This window comes from Embiotoca jacksoni, unplaced genomic scaffold, assembly GCF_022577435.1.
Source record: "Embiotoca jacksoni isolate LCO1_2020_lvr unplaced genomic scaffold, fEmbJac1.0.p SCAF_127, whole genome shotgun sequence".
Taxonomy (NCBI): domain Eukaryota; kingdom Metazoa; phylum Chordata; class Actinopteri; family Embiotocidae; genus Embiotoca; species Embiotoca jacksoni.
This window is the reverse complement of record NW_027185260.1, coordinates 136,242-158,691: the sequence shown is the minus strand read 5'-3', so window position 1 is coordinate 158,691 and position 22,450 is coordinate 136,242. Positions and strand designations below refer to the sequence as shown.

Genomic DNA, 22,450 nt, shown 5'->3' with positions numbered 1-22,450 from the left:
TAAAGAACAGTGTTGAAATATTAATGGAATATTACACAAATATTATAGGACAAGGCTGTGAAAGCAGCAACTTGTATTGGAGAACAGTTTAATACAGTTAAAGTTTCATTATTGTCACAGCATTATCATATTTGTCACTATTATTTAATACTGACAATAATAGAGATGTTTCATACGTGACATTTTATTTCCGTTTGTGTGTCCAGATATGAATATGTACAATATCTATTTATTAAAAACTGGATATCATTATTACTATATACTGTAAATACGGGGGGAGATAACAGAAAAATGTTCTACAAGTGTCTTGTAAACGATGATTTAATATCAAGCAACATTATTATTCAAGACTTCTTTGTTTGAGAAAAAGACCAAGACTATGGGCATTCAAATTATTATTGTTCTCATAGAAAGTGCTATTTTCCAGTCTTACAAATGTGTTATAAAATAGGGAGAATGGGAGCTCTGTCTTAGACACGTCTCACACCCCACAAGTCAAATATATGTAATCCAAATCTAAATGCTAAATTCTGCAGTAGAAAGATATGAATTCTGGCATATTGGATAATGTGATGATCTAGAAATTGATTATAACCATGTCAGGTCACTTATAAAACACTATTATAGAAGCCTGAGGAGATCAGGGAGGATAGATGGGTCAACAAAACTATTCAACTCTATGCTTTAACACAGGAGAAAAGATAACGTTGTTTTCACAGTAAACTGGAAAAAGATATTGTGCATATCATAAACTGTATCTTTATGGATGTGTTCAGTACAGATGAATAAGATGTGTATTAGGACCAACCATCAGTGACATCATCATCCATCAGTGACGTCATCAACCTTCAGTGATGTCATCAACCATCAGTGATGTCATCGTTGGTTTGTGAACGTTATGAATCCTCCAGTTCAGATTCTGTCCGTCACCATCTTGCTAGTTCGGAGCGGCTTGGAGCAGGAAGTGACCATATTTGGACGAGCTGGGGGAGGAGCCAGAGGTGGATCTGACCGATCTGATCGGAAACCTGACGATACTACGTCCCGCCCACCGATAGCTGTAACCTGACTGCACCACAGGCCTGTCAATCAAACAGACACGCCCCCAAAAACAGGTGTTCTTGAATCTTCTTTTCTAATGAATGAGGGATTATTTTCAGATGGACCTCCAGAAAACTAATAAGAAGGAGTGACTTTAGCTAACAACACCGAGATAACTGATGGACACATTTTATTCACTTTGGATTTGATGAGAGAAGTTGAATGGGAGTCTATGGAGCCGGAGGCTTTTTGGAGCCGACCTCTAGTGGCACTCGCTGGTATTGCAGCTGAAGACACTTCTGGATCAGAACCATTTTACAGACCTGAAGCTACGAACTCTTTTAGAAACAGTCTGTGGACACACCACATAAAAAGTGGTGTTTTTTTTCTCCAAAACCAGTAAAGTAAATTATAAAAATTCCACTTTGGACATTAATGGGTTAATGAATGCACTACATCATGTCAGGTCTGTGCTCAAAAAGAGATGTCTAAATCAAATAGGTTTATGGTCATCAGGAGATCAGTCTGAGCACATTAATTCATCTGTCAAATGGCTTCGTCCAATCACTGTAGGGGTGGTGGTGGGGATTTTGTGTGTGTGTGTGTGTGTGTGTGTAAGGGGGGGGGCAGCGGGTGACGTCCACAAGGACCCAGACCAACGTGGTGCATGATGACAGGCGGTGTGTCTAAAGTAATGTCTACATCTCACAGCAACAAGGTCGAGAGGCAACCGTCCACATCGTTAATGTAGCTGTCAGACGGCTCCTCCAATTACTGCTCTCATTTGGTCGCTGCTCGGTTTGTCATGGTCTCTTAGCACTGAGCATCCATGATCCACCGTGCAGCGTCAGCGTGCGGACCTACACCTGTGTGTGCACTTGACAGTTGGCTTGACACCTGCTAATGAATGAAGCAATTAACCACCGTATCACAGGAGAGAATCGCAGAAGAAATGACATCTTAGAAAATCTGAATTAAACATCCTGCAGCAGGAAAGCAGAAGCTGTCAGACGGAGGCTGTAACAGGATGTGACAGAAGACAGAAGACACCACCAGTGATTGACATGACCATCCCTCAACACTCTATTCAATTACACAATCATTTTTGATTTGCTCGGACTAAACGCATGATTAGCAAAATGACAAACAACAGCAAAACACGCCTGAATTGACACAAGTAGAAAAAAGTCAAACAAATGTGGTGAATCAAACCAGCACAGAGTCTGAACCACTGACTGTTTCTAAAAGAGTTTGTAGCTTCAGGTGTGTAAAATGGTTCTGATCCAGAAGTGTCTTCAGCTGCAATACCAGCGAGTGCCACTAGAGGTCGGCTCCAAAAAGCCTCCGGCTCCATAGACTCCCATTCAACTTCTCTCATCAAATCCAAAGTGAATAAAATGTGTCCATCAGTTATCTCGGTGTTGTTAGCTAAAGTCACTCCTTCTTATTAGTTTTCTGGAGGTCCATCTGAAAATAATCCCTCATTCATTAGAAAAGAAGATTCAAGAAGACCTGTTTTTGGGGGCGTGTCTGTTTGATTGACAGGCCTGTGGTGCAGTCAGGTTACAGCTATCGGTGGGCGGGACGTAGTATCGTCAGGTTTCCGATCAGATCGGTCAGATCCACCGCTGGCTCCTCCCCCAGCTCGTCCAAATATGGTCACTTCCTGCTCCAAACCGCTCCGAACTAGCAAAGATGGTGACGGACAGAATCTGAACTGGAGGATTCATAATGTTTTTTTTTTTTGTTTGTTTTTTTGACCTTTATTTAACCAGGTAATATCAATTGAGAACCAATTCTCATTTACAATGATGACCTGTCAGCACAGTCCTGAGGTGCATGTTTTTTTTTTTGGATGATGGGAGGAAGCCGGAGAACCCGGAGAGAACCCACGCAAGCACAGGGAGAACATGCAAACTCCTCACAGAAAGGCCCAGGACCGGATTCGAACCCAGAACCTTTTTGCTGTGAGGCGACAGTGCTAACCACTGCACCACCGTGCCGCCCCCATGTTCACAAACCAACGATGACATCACTGCTGGATGATGACATCACTGATGGATGATGATTGGGTGCACTATAATCACTGTTATGTTACCTGTTATCAATAGAAGCAATAAATTCCTCAATAATTTCTCTGTCTCTCTGAGAAGTAGCTGCAACATCTGTTGTTCTTCGTGACTCTAGGAACAACAAGTAAGGCTGCACCGCTGAGAGTGAATCGTTTAATTGGGCTAATAGGGTACTATGAGGTCTGAAATATAATGGAGGTTGGTCATTAAGGGCTTACAGGGCAAAAAGGAAATGTTGTAGATATCGTATTTAAAAAAATAATAATAATAATAATAATAATAATAACTTCATGTAATGAGCACAGACCTGCCCAACCTGTTTGATTGGCAGATAATTTGTGGGACATCCTGTGCACTAACATTGCAGCATAAAATGAAGATGTGGAGGAAAAAAACAAGAGGCCATTTTTAAGAACAGGTTGAGGCGTAGCAACATCAGGAAAAAGGAAAGCTGCCATTTAGAGACCTTTGAGTTGTCCAAACACTAGCAGTGAATTCTCTGTAGATTAAATGTTGTCATCAGACCATTGTGGAGCAACAGTACATTTTAATACCAGGGTGTTAATTGAAAAAGAGAGAATGACCTCCAAGAGCCGGCGTGGAGAGAAAGAAGCCAGAGATTGTCTAATGGAAAACTTCCCCAGGGTTTTACAGACAGTGGTACTTACTACCACCCAGATTCAATCAGCAGCGTCAGATTAAAGAGACGCAGCAACACAGTTTTAATTAGGGCATTTTAAAGTATGATATTTAGCTGGAATAATAATAGCCTTTGCCTGATGGTTGGTGGGAAGTCTGCAGAAGATAATGGGAAGTGAAAGGAGATGGTCGCTCAGCATCAGCTCAAGGTCGTGTTATTGGTAAAACTCTTCTTGGTTTGTTCTCAACTTCACTGTCAGTTAAAGATCAATACTTTATGAATCTATTCACACAAGGAATTCAAACTATAACGAATTCAACAAATGTCTACGTTAGTGATGTAAGTGGTAATCAGACAAACATACACACTGGTTCTTATCACTGGCAAATTAATCGAACAGGATATATTTTCAATTCCTCGTGAGAAAATTGTGGAAATATGTGGAAAACATTTCACATGATATATATCCACAAACATCTCGCATATGATAAATTGTAATTTTTAGATGTTGGGAACATGAAATGGAAAATAATTTCCCAAGTAATATTGCATGCAAATTACTTTTTATGTGTACTAAATGAACGTACACTGTATGCCCATGTATCACATTTAGATCAGTATTTCACTTGTGAAGAATTCACTTATGAGGATGGTTCAATAAGTTACGAGACTTCTCCTGTTGCACAGGAACGGAGCACATCGTTGAGACGTGCCCGGAGCTCAGCGTTGAGACGTGCCCGGAGCTCAGCGTTGAGACGTGCCCGGAGCTCAGTGTTGAGACGTGCCCGGAGCTCAGTGTTGAGACGTGCCCGGAGCTCAGAGAAAATGGACCCTTGGCGAGTAAGCACTCCAAGTTTCATCTCTTAAACAAAATCAGCACCTGAGTTACACATGATTTTGTCAGCAGTGGTCCAGGTACGTCAGGGATGATTTATGCACCTGAAACTAGACGTGCTGTCACGTTGGAGAACCCTGTTGCCATGGCGCCACAGTTCAGGTGTTTTGTGTTCTCTGGGTTTCAAAAGACGCAGCGACGGACAGGAAACTAAAACAAACTGACAAAGAGGGAAGAAGAGCACACAGACTAAATACAGCAGGGAGGGAAGGACAACGAGGGACAGATGAAACTAATCAGGGGGCGGGGCCAACAATCACAAAGGACAGGAAATGAAACAAGACAGATGGAAGAGGTGAGTCATTTCAAAATCAAACAGGAAGCACAAAACCCAGACTGACCTGAAGACCACGAAGCAGAAAAGAAGTCCAAAACCAGAACAGAACCTCAGAAGGTCCCAGTGGAACTCAGTGTTGACAGTCTGACTGGGGGACGAATTCACGGTGACACAACTACTGCCAACATCAACGAAAAAAAACCCACCTGGTGTCTCCAGGCTGACGCGCCTTCTTCGGTCTTGGACAGTGAAGCTCCGCAACTCTTGAAACGTGAACATCACTCAGAATAAATACTTATACACATAAAAAATGGTGTGTCTTTAACTAAGGACAAATACTCAACTAGTGTACTGAAGTACAATCAGAGGCCCTTGTACTATGCTTACATTACTTTGTACCTTACATTTTATGCAACCTCATACTTCTGCCCCACTGCATTTTGGAATCCACCATGTAAGAAAGGGCATTTGGCTCAAGAAATGTCATACATCTTAAGATCCAGTAGATGGCAGTAAAGTTTAATAGTGACAAAACATAGGCCATCCCAGCAATCTCATGTCTTCATATCACAATCCACAGTACCAGTAATCCTCTGAGATCCACACGTACTATCTCAAACCTCATACAGCAAGCAGAACTGAAATCAGCAAATGTGTCATCACCACAATTCCAATAATAAGTATCAGTGTAGGTATATCCAGACATGTAGTGGCTGCAGTTGCAGATTTGCATATCATAGAATCCAGAATTATTGGTCTTGGCGGAGGTAGTAATAAAGCATCACCAAGCAAGCAGCATGTTCATGGAAATTTTATTGGATTTTAATATTTGTAACCCACAGAAGACAATCCACAAATCTGTACCGTTGTTTATTTTACTTTTTAAGGTTATGGTGTCAGACGACGCAAAGTGGTTTGCAATTACACATAACTTACTCTGGAAACTCACACTCTGACTTAACATAAAAAGATCAGATATTTTTGCAAATGTTAATCAATGTGATAATCACACATTTGGAAGTCCATTTTTACACATGAAAGGGGTTTTTGCACATTTGTGTATCATGTCAGTTTGTGATTTATTCATACCGCAGATCTGTAGGAAACGTACACAAATGTGAGGAGCAGTTATCAGCTACACCAGCAGATGGAGACATTTCTGTCCTTGAACTGACGGAACCACAGTCTGTAATAGAAGAAGGCTGAAACAGGAGTCCACCAAAGATTAGGAGAAAAGGGACATTCAGCATCGACCTTTTGGATGTTAGCAGCGTCAATTCTGTGGTGAAGCGCCGTCCACAGTGGTTCCACCCGGCGAGGCCTTCAGGGAGTCTCTTACTTCCTCAGTGGGACCTGCAGACAGTGTTGGACGGTTAGAACCACTGGAGCAGGCCGGCCCGGACATGGTGTCGATCAAGACGGTGCTTTTACTGGCCTGGGCCAACACAGCGGGGGATCTCTGCACCTTGTTGGTGCACGCCTCATGCATGTCGTTGAGTGAGGACATACGTCCGGTCCAGAGTGTTTCAGGGCGCTGGTTCTGCTGACTCATCACACTGAGAAGGAGGGGCGTCGTCACTCGCTACGTCTTCACGGACGCTTCCTTGTTGCGTAGACTGTGTGGAAAGTTTGAGGCACCAATGTTGACTGAGCAGAGAGCTCTGGGTTGGCGGGACGATCCGTCGGTGAAGCTGAAGGCTCATTTAACTCGAGGTTTAGTGACCTCGACTGCACTGTTCAGATATCATGTCGACAAAGGAGACCTGCTGGGCTGCATCCGGATCCTCCACCGCCACATTTGAGCGGCCATATCTTTGGGGAATGTGTTAGATTCAGTATCTCATGCTGTCTGGGATGAACTAACATTGCATTGGACTGATTCTTCGCTGGTAAGCCTGTCGTCTCGGGAACCCTGGGTGGGCGGAGCCTGAGATTCAGATTTTTATCTGTTTGTTTAATAGAAAAAGAAAAGTTAAATCTCTAAAGCGATTTGCGATTGGGCTGGATCTTGGTACATCCATCCCTAGTGGCCTCTGGAGCTACACACAGACTGGATATAAAAGAGTCCGTAGCTTCAGGTCTGTAAAATGGTTCTGATCCAGAAGTGTCTTCAGCTGCAATACCAGCGAGTGCCACTAGAGGTCGGCTCCAAAAAGCCTCCGGCTCCATAGACTCCCATTCAACTTCTCTCATCAAATCCAAAGTGAATAAAATGTGTCCATCAGTTATCTCGGTGTTGTTAGCTAAAGTCACTCCTTCTTATTAGTTTTCTGGAGGTCCATCTGAAAATAATCCCTCATTCATTAGAAAAGAAGATTCAAGAAGACCTGTTTTTGGGGGCGTGTCTGTTTGATTGACAGGCCTGTGGTGCAGTCAGGTTACAGCTATCGGTGGGCGGGACGTAGTATCGTCAGGTTTCTGATCAGATCGGTCAGGAGGTGGGTGAAACAAAAGATTTACTTTGGTTGTCACAACAAACAGAGACATTAAAGAATGAGCTGAAACATTAAGTCAAGAGTGGAGAACACTTTTCATGTCGACTTTAGCCCATTTAGTTACATCATGTTTAATTTAAAATTCAAACATCATAGTTCTGGAGGGTGCTGTAGGCTGACTGAGCCTCCAAGACAACATGGATTCATAGTGACTCAGACTGCTGCTGATTTCCAAACACCATCTTCAGACCAATACTGACCACAACATACTCAGGCCTAAATCCCAGAAACACAGAACCCAACATGGAGGCTCCATTATCACGGCTACTTGAGCAGCTAGAGTAGGTCGGCCTCCTGCCACCATCTTGGCCGCCTTTTAAACCAACTTTTCCTAAACTTCAGAAACACAGAAGTCACTGCTGCATTGTTTTCTTTTACAGAGGAGAAAGTTAGGGAGGCCTTTTAAAATTAAAAAGGCAACAGAGCAAAACCTCCCTTTTGTCAGCCCTGCTGTGAATTCATGCAGGACCGGTCTGGGATGCCAAGCTCCGCTGGAGCCCGGGAGGCCCGTCAGTCGGACTGCGGGCTGCTTTCACACCGGGTTTATCCACGGCACGACGGTCAGGAGGATTACAGCCGTAACTGATAGCAACGAGCCTCCTCACGGCCGGCTGGACGGGCTGTCAGACGGCCGGTGGAGGAGGAACGAGAGCCGGGGGAGCTGCAGGAGGACGGGGAGAGTGTCCAGGTAGGACTGAGTGTCCCTGGACTCGGGCTGGACCTTCATCAGTTCATGTTTTTATCTTTGAACTCATCTTAAAAATAACTCCACTATATATCTGATAATTACTGAGTCCGAAAATTTTATAAATTTTTGCCTTCTTTGGTCTTTTTGCACATTAAAAAAGATGAAGATAAACACCTAAACTCATTATACTTATTTGGAAGCCCATGTTTATCACATCACTTTTGTAACATACAGATTCATCTGAGTTTTAGTTGCTGTTTTGTTTTTAGTTCAGAGAAATAGATTTTTTTTTGTTTGTGAAACTCTCAGATTTTAAATGTTTGCTTTGGCCTGAATAACGATTATATTCAACAAATCCAAGTCATCAAATGAATTTAATAATATTTCACTTTGTTTGTTACACATGATGTTACTGAACCTGTTTTATGTGAAGACTGACTTTACAATGGATGTACAGGGAGTTACACATGCCACATTTAAACATTTGGAGATGAACTTCTGACCTGAAACAAGAGTTTTCTGAAGAAATCATCATGTCTTCTTCAACACAGCAGCATCAACAGAAAGACTTCCTCTTCCTGTTTTGATGCTCCACAAATGTGTCTCTAGTTTTACTGATATTAATATTCACCTCTCGTCCTGTTTGTGCATCTGATCTTCATCATTTAGAGGTTTGATGTCAGACTGTCGTGTTTTTATTACATTTCAGTGTTTTGGTTTTTAAAAAGTTTTCATATTTTCAGTCGTCTCTTGTTTTCAGAAAAAGGAGGTTTTAAATGTGAAAACAACCTCAGACAGCTGTTTGACTTTCAGTGTGTCCAAACTGTGTGATCATCACCAACAGAGGTCATAGTTCAACCAGCTCCTTCAGTGCCGATCGCTTCGAGCCTGAGTGTGTGTGTGTGTGTGTGTGTGTGTGTGTGTGTGTGTGTGTGTGTGTGTGTGTGTGTGTGTGTGTGTGTGTGTGTGTGTGTGTGTGTGTGTGTAAACAGCAGACAGAGAGGAAGTGTCCCCCCCTCGTCCCTCCTCCCCCTCTGGGAGGTTTTGTAAAGCGGACAGGAAGCTGACGGTCCTGGATGACCTCTGCTTTGTCTCTCAGCTCATCTCACATCTGGGCACCAACAGACTCTCGTCTCCTCTCGTCTCCTCTCGTCTCCTCTCGTCTCCTCTCGTCTCCTCTCAGAGCTCCATAATAACATATCAGCTCAGAGGAAACATTCATATTCACAAATCCTTCATCTGATCCCACATTTGTCTCCATTTCTGCTTCACACACACTTCTGTGTTTCTGTTTCAATTGAAAGAATCATTTGGTTCAATAAGGATCAGGTTAAAAAGCCCAGAGTGCTATTAAAACATTCTGTGATATTAAAAACGATCCAGAAGTTCAACAGATCAGAGCTGAAGGTGCTGAGGAGAAAATCACCAACACACTTTATTTAAATGATGTCAAAAAATACAATATTCCTCTGAACTCAGATGATAATCCCAGTCTGCTCTTTACTGGACGTTTAAAGTGTAAAACCAGTTCAATACAACATCCCAGAATGAAATCTGAAAGATTCAAGTGTTCAGTTCAGTCTGATTTGGAGCTGTTGATTTATTTTAATTGTTATTTTGGAGGTGGAAGTACACTACATTATCCTCAGAGGTGTTCCTAATATTTAGTCAACCCCATTCATTTACATGGTATGAAATATTAGGAACACCTTCCTACATTTCCACAGCAGTCATTAAAATAAATCCACACCTCTTTCAAAAAGCCTGAATAATAACGGAACATTATGAAGCTCATGAGGGGAGGAATGATGTCATTTTATTCTGCTCTGTAAAATCAGATTTTTTTTTTACATTTCTGAAGTAAAGGAAACTTTTAAACATGAAATATAATCATTGAGCGAGAAGCGGATGTTTTTATGCTTCCGTTCTTCATTGAAGAAGCTCAGGTTGCTGTCTAACAGGTCTTTTTCATATAAATCTGGTACCTGCTGATGGTTGATTTAATTTGTTTTATTCGAGTTAAAGAACAGACGCGTATTTCCGTGAGAAACTAAAAGTCGTGTTCGTCGCTGTTTTTCCGTCTCACGTCACAACAACACACCGTTTAACGGTCCCTCGAGCGTTTCCTGCCTTATTTATGTGTTTGTTGTGAGATGATTTCAATGATTATTTCCCTCAAAGTGAATCTCCGTCATGACGCTCATTCAGAATTCAAAGCTGCCTCGTTTATTTTCTGAGGCAGCAGGATGTTGGACAGACACTGGACAATAAATGTCAAGTGACAGAACTAAATTTGATCTTTAAATCCTGCACAAACTATTGTTTGTATATATATCAAATAGTATATGTGTTAACAACACGTGACGTGTTTTAATGGGAAGGTTTTATCCTTCAGGCCCTGATCCCGCCACACACTCATCTCCATCACGATGATGTCACAGACAGCGTGGACGTCGTCACGTGGCGGCACTCTTATTGTGTTGTTGTTGTTGTTGTTTGTTGGTTTCAAACGCATCATTAGGAGGCTTCCCTCCTCTGACTTCAGCCTGCAGGTTCAGGTCTCAGTCAGACTCACTGACTGGATCTGGACTCTCTCCTTTCAGATTAAAGGCTCACCTGGAAACACGGGGACTTTAAATCCGATTTATGTCCTGTTTTATTATTGTATTATTTTTATTAGGCTACGTAGTTCTGTTTTATTTAATTTTCACTTAAAACAAACTTTAAATCCGCGTTGATGGTTCAAACGAATTTAAGAGAATAGAAGTTTACAGCTGGAACACTTTTTGGCACTTTCCCAATAAATGTAAACTTTACATGCACATTATATGGCAATTCGTATTATTATATTACAAACTTCACAGTGTATTGAAACGGTTTTATGAGATACCATTGAAGTGCAGTCCCTCCGTGTTGATACCAGATAGTGAGTCCAGCCTTTTCTACCGTTACATTCGCGCAGCTTTGATTGTGGTTTTGTTTTAATGTTTGAAGTCTCCTGCTGCAGCTTCATGGTTTTAATTTGTTGGACCCTGCTGAAGAAAACCTTTTCATTTCTGTGACCATCTGACGTCACCTGCAGTGGAACAGCGTCGGATGAAGCAGAAGGCCGGCTGGACGTCGAGCTGCATGAAAGCAGCCAGAGAGGCTCCAGACAGCTCAGCTCACCTCCAGCAACATCCACTTTACAGTTTTGCTATTTGCGATGTTTTATTATTTGAAGTCTGAGTTACATCCGGACAGAAAAAAAGGAATTGTTCATTTTGACGAGGCTTATTTTCCTTTCAATATAACTGCACCACATTTAAGGCAAAATTGTGGTTTAGTGTGGATGTTCCCGCTAAATGCAGACGGATTAATCACGCGACAATAAAACTGATATCGAGTTAAATATGGAGACTTGTTAGACTCCATGTTGGACAGTTTGCAGAAGGCACCGACCTTTTATCTCGTCTTTCTTCATATTGAGCACCTTTCATAAGTTTCTGCTCATATTTATTTTTTTAATTCCACTCTGTGTTACTGCTACTTTATTAAAATATTACTTCTGCAAATTATAGGAATATTTTTCTGGAAAAAATATCTATCTAGCAAACAGAAAACAAAATAAATGAGTTGATTATATTCTTGTTTCTCTGACAGAGAGCTGCACGTGGAAAGGCCTTCCTCAATCCTTCAGGTCTGGATTCATTTGAACTGTTACTGTCTCTACTCACCAAAATAAAAGTATGAAATGATCTCTGATGTCTGTGATGTGTGTGTGAGCCAACATCACTGACACACACTCTTCTCTCAACACAACTTCTGGAGTCTAAAGTCATCCTTCATCAGCCATTGGACGGTTTGAACCATCCATCTCATTGTTACCTGTTTTTTAATTTATTTTAAAATAATTGTGAATAAGAAACTAAAGTGTCTTCAGAGGTTAAATTTATTTCAGGATCCTCAGTAAAATACACAAACCTTTATTGTGTGTGTGTGTGTGTGTGTGTGTGTGTGTGTGTGTCTGAAGCAGCTTCTTCAGCTCTTTTGACCTCAGTTTGCTCCGTTTAGAGCGAAACACCTGCTCACGTGCTGTAGTGACTTTGTGCATCTAAAAACCGTCTCGGCGCTGGTTTTGAACGCATCTTATTTAAAATACTTGATCTGTTTAGAAGTATCAGAAGTACCCCCAGGCTGTTAAAAACTGAGCTAACAACCGTCTTACTTCCTCTATAAATACTGAACCAACTAAATGAAACATGAAGAGAAGCCTTGATAAGAAAAGACCAACAAATAAACACATTTAACGGCCTTTTAATCCGGTTTTTATAGTCAGCATGTTGAAGCCTTTTTCTTCCTATTCGCCTTATATTTAAAACCTGTAAAGATGAAGATGATCCTCAGCTTCCAAACACGAGGGACATCGCCCCCTATATATGGCTGCATAAAACGTCACGTGAGCACCACGAGCGGCGTGATTCACCCTGCTGACCTGAAGAGAATTCAATAAACTGTCTCACAAAGGTCTGAAATCTGCTTGTTTGTTCAGATTTATTTAAAGTGTAATTAATGCACAGTTGAATTTATGCAAATGTGTACTGCTGCAGCCTAAACATACAAATAATAAAGGCGTAACCCATCATCTGTGAACACAGTCTGTTGTCCTATAAGAGCAAAACAACAACAACAACACAAGGCGAGCTGACTGAAGTATCTGATGACCGACTGTGCTGATGTGTTGAAATGCTGATATTTGGAAATCCGAAAAAAATGACGGAATGGGCCTTTAAAACAGGAAGACACCGGTCTGACCGTCACAGTGTGGTCGGGGACTGATTGATCCGGGCGGGCACGTGGTTGGCCCCCCTCCCTCCCCGGTGATCGGTGTTAACAGAGCGTTTACGTTTCTGACCTATAGAGTATTTGTGTTGACGTTACACTGTGGTGCATTCAGGGTTTCTCAGGTGAAAATAGCCTTCATAAATAAATGTGTGGTGTGAACAGGACACGTGCAGATAGGCTGCAGGACTGAAGAGAACATGTCTTATAATTCTATAATATTCTTACATTATAAATCATTTACAACAGTTTGGATTATAAACATGTTCAGTTCGTTCAGATTGTTTCATTGATGACCATGAGAATGATTTCCATCAACATGTGTGAGAACAACGTGATGTCCTGTGATGGTTAGCAGTGAGCAGGGTTTCCACCAACACCTGAACACAACGTGACTTTTCACTGCGGCCTCACAGTTCAAACTGCGTCTTCAACAGTTCCGATAAATTCCAAAATTTCCGCTGCAGCCTTGAACGCACCGCGAGCCGACTCCAGTGGATTGGATTCATCTCGCACCTCCGGGGAATTCCGGGAACCTCACGTGACACCAACTTTGCAGCCGTATTGGTCCGAGGCACGTGTCTGAAAGCGCCGTAGTACTACGTCATCTCAGCGGCTCGCAGCCAATCAGAAACGAGGACCCTAAAATCCCGTAGTGAAAGTCGGCTATTTGAGCGGCGTCTTTATCAGGGCACTTTAGTGCTGCAGGAAGCATCAATAATTGTGTGCAGGGACCCGGAAAAAATAATACTCCGTTTTTTTAGACTCTTTTTTTTTTATAGTTAGAAACAGAAATAATGATCAGTCGGCCTCCCGCCGCGAGGAAGAGGCTCTCAGCACAAACTGAAGCATGAATGTTCTTTGTCAAAATCATCAGAGGCGCGTTTACACAGAAAAACAGAATAAACTAGTGTGCAGGAAGGAATTCGTTTTTCTCGTCGCCACTTTTGTCTTTTGAGTCATAAATAATTATTAATCGATTATAAAGTGAAGAGGACGCGTCAGACCGGGATTACTTGAAGATCTGAGGCGGAGCAGGCTTCATCATTATGGAAGAAAACGCTCGGCCCGACCCGGAGCGCCCCCAGGACTCCGGAGAGGAGTCCAACCGGGCCATCCTGCCCCTCCTGCAGCCCGGCAACCAGCAGTCCCACCGGGTCACCAACTTCTACATCGACAACATCTTGAGACCGGACTTCGGCAGAAAGAGGAAGGACGGGACTTTAGTTCGGGAGGGACTCGGTCTGGGAGTCATCATCCGGAGAGAGGATCTGACGGGAAGGAAAGGGTCCAAAACTGGCAACCCGCAGCAGGGTGGAGGAGGAGACGGGAAGGAGGAGGACTCGGGAGCCTCCACCGACCAGCACCGGGACACTGAGGCCGTGAGGCCCGACCTGATAGCCGGGGATGCCGCGGTGAAGGGCGGGGGAGAGCGCTGCCGCAGCCCGGAGGCCAGCGCGGCCCCGGCGGCCAAGCCGATGCTGTGGCCGGCCTGGGTGTACTGTACCCGCTACTCGGACCGTCCGTCAGCAGGTGGGTGGAAAGAAAAACATACAAATACTCGGACTTTTTTTGTTAATTAAAAGGGAAAAAAAATAAATCCCAGTTTGGCAACTGAATTTCTGAAGAAGTCCGAAAAAACTGAAGCCGAGAAAAAGATCTGATTGCGTCATTTTCTACTTTTAAAACAAGTACTTTTTCAAAATATAAACAAATATAAACTAGTCCTCTTTTTCTAAAAATTCGTCTGAGAATATCAAGCCTACGTAACAGGCATATCACTCAATTATTCTATCATCACAACTAATGTTAGGATTATTTATTTCATACTTTCGATGTTATTTTTTTTTAAAGGTTAAAGCTAACATCATTAGAAACGAACTAAAACTAATCTCCATCAGACAAACTACTTTAAAGGCAGATTAAAACTCCTCCGAGTTGTTTTTCGGATGAAATTCGATGAGATTTTTGTCTTTAAAACAAAATTAATGTGAACAGATCGTTTTAAAAGTCTCCTGAAAATAAAGCTTAAATTAAACAGGAGACGAAAGTTTTTGTGAAATCTGTGGAAAAGTGAAGTAAAACCAAGTTTGACGCCATTGTTCCTTCGTCTTCTTTGTTAATATTTCATTAGCATATTTTTTTGACAAAGAGGAGAGGGGTGGTGGTGATGGGGGGGGGGGGGGGGTCCTAAAAAAGTGAGGCCGTGTGTCCCAAAAGGTTCGACGTGAAATGTGAACATTGGAGCTTTAAAGGTTGTTGTTTTTTTCAACCCGCAGAATAAAAAGTAAAAAGGGAGTTGCAGTGATTTCCATGTTGGTCTGAGAGAAGTGAGGACATGATTGTGTCTCTTCACACTAACATGGATGTTTCTGATGTGCTGCCGTCACAAACATCGTTGTTTAATCTCACATGAAGATGAAGATGATGATGATGATGATGATTATAATAAGAGGTTGTGTGCAGGCTGCGGGGCTTCGCAGGTGGACCATGCTGCACTTGGACTTTTCCTTTGTCACGTTTAAATAATGTTTGTAGGAACGAACCCGCAGCCGAGCAGAGATTTAACATGAATATCCTCCATCGAAGGATTTTTATTAGAAAAGTTCAGAACGAAGTAAAAACTGGGTGAAATGTTGTTTTTATTGTTGTGTACAAACACAGCAAAAAGTTTCCGTCGAGGTGCAGGCTTATGGAAAGGACCACAAAGGGCCCTCCGAGGTCAGCTGGCCTGGCTTCGTTAGACCAACACCACATCAGCTCAAAAAACTCAACATGAACCTGTACGGTTTTATTAAATATGTACGTGTTACAGTTTAATGGAGCGACCAGCCGTGTGTTGGTGAGCAGTTCATTCATGTCTGTTTTTCATCTTCACGTGATGAAGATGTTTCATCTGGTTTCATCGGAAAGAAACAACTAAAAGATATCAAACTAAACAATCACTCTGAAACTACTTCTGCTTTCTTTTCTGCCTTTTTTTTTTTAAATGGAGTTCCTATGGTAACAGGGAGGGAAAGAGGCGCCCAACTCCCCCATCCTCCATCATATATCCTGACCCCACCCCCATCTGCCCCCCACCTCCTCCTCTTCCTCACTAGAGTCTGCTGTCACCGTGCAGATGGATGAACGCACAATATCCTCCAATTCCTGCACTTGTGTTTTTGGGGATTCCAGCAAAGTTTCTCGGAATATTTTCCTTCAGAATCACGTCATGCATCACCCCCCCTCCCCCCTTTATTTTGCAAAACATTTACCCATAAAAGAAACAAAATGATCAAAAAGGATATCAGAAAAATAAATACATAAATCAGGAAATAGGTCGTAAAAATGTGAAGATATTTAGATCAGGAGATATTTCACTGTTTTATTCATCCCCTCATTGGATTTATAGGCTGCTAGAATTATGAATTATTCAATTTAATGATAAAAGTCGGCAATAACTAAAGATCGGAGTCCTCAGTGAGCAGAAGGCCTTTTCTGTTTCACTTATTTGCGCCAGAAAGTTTGAGTCAGGAAGTGTTCAGGCCGCACACCGCGTGATGAGCACATTCAGCTTCATCAAAGACGGTTTTTGATTGATTTATTTCACTATATTTGATATGTGTGTAAACCCCGACCACTGATCCCGTCTCCACCCCGCAGGCCCCAGATCCCGCAAACCAAAGAAAGCGCCGACCCCGAGTAAAGAGGACAAGCGGCCCCGCACGGCCTTCACCGCGGAGCAGCTGCAGCGGCTGAAGACGGAGTTCCAGAACAACCGGTACCTGACGGAGCAGCGGCGGCAGAGCCTGGCCCGGGACCTGGGCCTCAACGAGTCCCAGATCAAAATCTGGTTTCAGAACAAGCGCGCCAAAATCAAGAAATCCGCCGGAAATAAAAACGCGCTGGCGCTGCACCTGATGGCGCAGGGACTGTACAACCACGCCGCGGCCAAGGACGACGACAGCGACTAGAGGAGACTCGGGGAGACTCGGGGGGGGGGGGGGGCTCTGAATCATGCAATAAAATACTCGAGTACCAGCATTCATATTTAAACCAGAGACGTTACCGGGTGTGTGGGAGAGTGTTTACCGCGAGCTCACCGGGCTGCAGCTGTGACGGCATCCAATCCGAGGCTGCGTTCAGGTCACACACACGAGTCGGACATTTCCCAGATGTTCTGTCACACGAGTCGGACATTTCCCAGATGTTCTGTCACCCTGCAGAGAGAGCGCGAGCTACCTGCAAGTCACAGGTCCAGTTGAAGAGCTGTGAACTTTTCACGTTTACTCTTACTTCCGGCAACATTGCGTCACGGTGCATTAAGGCCTACCAAAACAGCGTGCAGGTTCTTCTTTTTTTTCACTAAAATTAGGCATAATTGTCAATAAAGTTGATTTCAGGTGCATTTACGTGCGGGATCAAAGTATGTTTTGGCAGATTTAAGAGCAAAATAGAATGTAAAAAAACATTTTGAAAACAAACTATGAATAGATTAAAAGGCCTTTTGGACATTATTCCTTGTTAACGTGTCCAGTAACTACCCGCCATCTGGAATTAGGCCTAAGATCCGGCATGATCTCATTTTCTTCTGTATTTGTCGTAATTTCCCTGAAGACTGGGACATGAATGGACCGCAGGACTGTTGCGGTTCAGACAGACGGACCCCCGCAACACATCCGGGTCACCCTGTCCCGCTGCGGAGCTCCGCACCTGCCTGCCAACCGGAAAGTGAACGAAAACAGCGTGAATGTTATCAGTGAACTTTGAAAACCGTCAGCAAAGTAAAGGACACAACTTTGATGGTTTCTTAGAGGAAACATCCACCAGGAGCTCGAGCGCTCCGGAAGGTGGACCGTGACGCGCTGCAGCCCTGCGGCCGTCTGACTGTTTTATCAAAAAAAACTATATGCTGAAATCCAAAGATTTGTTTCTGCTGCATTCTGGGAACTGAGAGAACCTCTGTGTGTTTGTTCTGTTGATTATTTCCTGCTCTTTTCTTCTTCCTCTTCTTTCTTCCCGCGCTGTGAATGTTTACCTGCAGGTCTCTGAAGCCTCGCGACGTGCGGGATGTAATCACGCGTTTTCTATGTGGAATTAAAGCTCTACTTTATACAGGCTGTCTGGTGAACACTGTTTAATAACGAAATTATAATCAGAACAAGATTTGGAAGTGAACGCACACGCAATTGAACACAACTGCTTTTTATTTAAATGTTGTATTTTTATTTTCAAAAGACGTAAAATCAAGAAATTATTTTCTATCAACACTAATTTGGAAAAAAAAAAAAAATCTTTAAAATGTCTTGTCCTTCAGAATTTCTACGGTCCCGACTTGGCTCAGCACCCTGCGGCCAAATCCTGGACCTACATGTGCAACACGAATGTTCAAGAGAAGAGTTTTATTTGTTGTGATCAAAGACCATTATATTCTTATTTATCATACTACCAACATCTAGAGCCATGTGGAAAAAAAAAAGGGGCTCTGGAGTGTTTACATAACTTATTTTTACTACAATAATATTTCTGTTTGAACGCAACATCTCCGCTGGATCCAGTTCATGTGGATCCGAACCAAACCGAGGTCTTACGATGCAGTGAGTGTGTGTGTACATGTGTGTGTAGATGTGTGTGTGTCCGTTTCTCTTGCATCGATCACAAACCTTGACGAGCTTCTGCCTTAAAGTTGTGTAAATTCAGCCTGAACACACGGACGGTTGTTTTCTATGTTGCAAATGGGATTTTTTCACATCAGGATTTTTTAAGATAAAATATTAGTTTTTTGTTGTTTTTGCTCAGCTGTAGTTCTTTTTTTATATACATGTAAATAATTTATATCATAATGGTGTGATGGTAAATAAATGACAACAATGCAGATTTGACTTTTCAGATTATTTTATTGTATTGATGATTCAGGAAAAAAAAAAGAAAATCACAGAATAAATATGAATAATGTTGCAGGGAGGAGGGTTTTTGGAGTTTGCGGGTGGTTTATTGAAATATTTGAATAAATGCCTAACAATGAGAGTGCTGACACAACATGGAGGACACCATTCAACACAGTGTTTCCTAAAAGAGCTGCACTTGTCATCAAATCTCAGGTTTTTAGGTTTTTATTGACATTAAGGTCAGTTAAAGGGAGGTGATGCAGTTGTTTCCAAATCAGCTGAAAATCCATTTCAGTGACAAACACGATCCTAAAGAACCGTGGCAGGTCAGGATTCTGGTTTGAACTGATGGTGACACGCTCTTCTTATAAATGTCCTTTACAGCTCTGAAAGTGGCCCACATGTTGGAGTTATATGTTTTTCTTAAAGGGACAAAAACAGATCACGATGAAGACGAAATATTTGCTGTTCAGTGAAGTCACAAGAGTGTCCATCTCACGTTTTGCCTTGGTGGACGGGCGTGTTTATTTTACGCTTTGGAAATAAATGAAAAAGACCAAACTTGAAGATCCATGATTTCCAACTCAGTATCAAGGCACAGTTGAAGTTAAATTACAATATTTTATTGGATCACATGTTTTATTTCAAAGTTTCTCAAAGCTCTTTAAACTTTGATATTTCGGAAATACAGGCACTTAGTGGTGGTGGTGGGGGGGGGGGGGGTGCGGGGGGAGTCATTACAGGAACATTTGATGGTTTTTAGTTAGTTTGGGGAAGTCCGTTCTGAGCTGAAGGAAGCTGAGAGCTGAGAACTCGTGTCACCACTTGGTTTTAGTAGTAAAACCTATTTCAGTTTCTACTTTTAGTTGAGTGACGACTGATGTTGTTTCTCCGGTGGACCAGGACCGAGTTTCTCTGATTTTTCCATTTGCAGGATTTTCTAAAACGACCTGGGAGAAGTGAAAAGCCTCCTGCTGCTCCGCTACAGTAAAGCAGTGAATTTAATAGTGATCAAATTGGTGGGAGTTTCTCAACCGAAACTCTTTTACTCTGAACGACATCAGTTGACCCTCTTTGAGTTCTCATCTTCAAGAAACTACTTCATTTTTTTTGTATGAGTTTGACGTTTTTCTGCAGAGTTCAGCTGAATCAACATAATTTAAAATCCAAAAAAGAAACAGTTGTTATTGTAGTCAGTTTATAATAAACAGCCTAAAGGTCAAAACTTCAGTGAAATGTCCAAATAAAAGGTTCTCCTTCTCTACGACAATAACACACCCAGAATAAAGTCTCCACCAGCTGCTACTCGGTCAGACGGGAAAAACACTCAAAGGGATCTGTGACAAAACATTTGCATGTTTTCGTCGTTATTTCACAAAGATTTTCAGTAAAATCTTCCCGGATGTTATTCAGGCTTTGAATTTTGGAGTATTCATGCACACGGAGGGTGTCTGTGTTGTAAAATAACAAAAACGTTCTGTATATCAAACAGGTTTCTGTGGACAAAGTGGTTCAAACGCAGGTGAAACAACGAGCAGCTCCGTCTGCATCTCCGCCTCATCCATCCCACTTGGTTTGCTCGCTGCAGAAACGTTTGCAGACTTTTGAAGGTTAAAACATTAAAGATATGATCTGAAAACCCAGAACACTTTGCTCCCCACGAGCGATCCGGCAGCCAGATCGTCCCCCAGTCGTGGCTGAAAACGGTCCCACATGTCTGTTCGTGTCTGAGTTACCTGAACAGCTGACCGCGCTGCAAAAACACAGGAATACAGAAAATATGGCGAGCAGAGGGAGATCCTGGAAACAAAACAGCCCCGCAGTTGTCTGGGACCGGCCCACTGGCAGCAGCAGCGGCAGTGACCTGGGCTCTCTGAATGGCTGCAGAAGCCTCATCTGCATTTCCTTTCTTAGCTGGCTTGTATGTGGAAGTAACGCCCAACGGCCGCTGACTTGATGAGCTGAGATACTCTTGACTTGGACGAGGAGAGAGGGAGAAAAAGCTGTGAGCCGGGTTTTCTATGCACAGTCTGGGGCTGTCATCCGGAGGGGTTGGGGGTTCTGTGGTGGGGGGGTGGACTGGCCAGAGAACCTGGATGAAGGTCAAAATGCTTTGGGTGTCCATGCAGAAAGCAGCAGGTGGCAACAGTACGGCCAAGAAATGGTGAGAAATGGACATCTTTTTCCTGTTTGGTTCCAACTGCGGAGGTCAGGGGGAATTCTCAACACGACGGGACGCCTCTGATGGAACATTGTGGTCAAATTAAAACATCTTTTCATCGAAAAGCTTGTTGTTACGTTCAAAATGTCAAGAATCTTCCTTTATCTTATATTTCTTATATATATATATATATATATATTTTTTAACTTTATTTGTCTTATTTTTCATGTTTAATCCAGCGATAGTCTTCAAATTTTCCCCATTAATAAATAGTTTTTAAATTTTCTCCATCTTTCACGACTACTAACTCCACCTTCCAGTGAAGGCAACTAGAAACACATTTGGTTTGTAAATCGCTCGTGGCACATTTTAAAAAGTAGTTCTGAGAGACCGTAAGCTGCAGACGCTTTGGGTTCAGGTTAGTTTCTATCCCACACTGTAGTGGGCGCTGTAGACCAGGAATTGATCTTTTCTGTATCAAAGTGACACTCTGAATATAAAAGAGTTCGTAGCTTCAGGTCTGAAAAATGGTTCCGAATGCAGAAGTTTATTAAGCTGCAATACCAACGAGTGCCACTAGAGGTCGGCTCCAAAACGCCTCCGACTCCATAGACTCCCATTCAACTTCTCCAGTATAGTCGGGTTTCCGATCAGATCGGTCAGATCCACCGCTGGCTCCTCCCCCAGCTCGTCCAAATATGGTCACTTCCTGCTCCAAACCGCTCTGAACTAGTAAAGATGGTGACGGACAGAATCTGAACTGGAGGATTCATAACGTTCACAAACCAACGATGACATCACTGATGGATGATGAAATAACTGGTGGAGTCATTTTATTAGGGCCCGAGCACCAAAGGTGCAAAAGCCGTATTGTTATTCACTTTGGATTTGATGAGAGAAGTTGAATGGGAGTCTATGGAGCCGGAGGCTTTTTGGAGCCGACCTCTAGTGGCACTCGCTGGTATTGCAGCTGAAGACACTTCTGGATCAGAACCATTTTACAGACCTGAAGATACGAACTCTTTTATAAACAGTCTGTGGTGGTCACATGACACGTGATCGTGCACATGTGAAGCATGGTTTTGTAACACTTTTGTGGGGATGTGTGAAGCACCACGTGAAACAGATATTTCCCCATGTTATCATATGTTGCAACATGTGGGAAACACTTGGTAAATACTTGTAGGTTCTGTATGATGGTCATGTCGGAGCGACAGGTGCACTTGTTCTGCAGCTACAGAGTCTCAAGAGGGGAAACATAGAAAACATCTTATTTACTCAAAGTTCATGCATCCCCTTGTCATAAATTTAACCTCTCCAACAGGCAGAGGCAAAGGGCAGACGGGCAGAGAAAAGAAAAGTACATATCACCAAGTATTGATGTCCCCTGTGCCTCCGCCGGACAAAAGACAGCCCGTCCAGTCCCCCTTCCCCCCACTGAGTAATTTAGCCATAGTTCTCTAAACGCTTCCTAGTCAAACTTGGAATAT

General features: G+C 42.7%; 1 protein-coding gene across 1 annotated transcript; it reads left to right on the top strand.

The window, feature by feature from the left end:
• The first annotated feature begins 13,644 nt into the window (after window positions 1-13,644).
• Window positions 13,645-16,906, top strand: LOC138195829 (homeobox protein engrailed-2b-like). The gene is made up of 2 exons (XM_069145513.1): window positions 13,645-14,462; window positions 16,575-16,906. Exons 1-2 carry the CDS (start codon window positions 13,979-13,981, stop codon window positions 16,883-16,885), a joined length of 795 nt encoding a protein of 264 aa, XP_069001614.1. The 5' UTR covers window positions 13,645-13,978; the 3' UTR covers window positions 16,886-16,906.
• The last annotated feature ends 5,544 nt before the right edge of the window (window positions 16,907-22,450 follow it).

Excerpts from the sequence above, each read along its gene's own strand:
- LOC138195829 (XM_069145513.1), top strand. The coding sequence starts at position 13,979 with ATGGAAGAAAACGCTCGGCCCGACCCGGAGCGCCCCCAGGACTCCGGA. Across the intron at positions 14,463-16,574 it reads CTCGGACCGTCCGTCAGCAG|GCCCCAGATCCCGCAAACCA; the intron begins GTGGGTGGAAAG and ends TCCACCCCGCAG.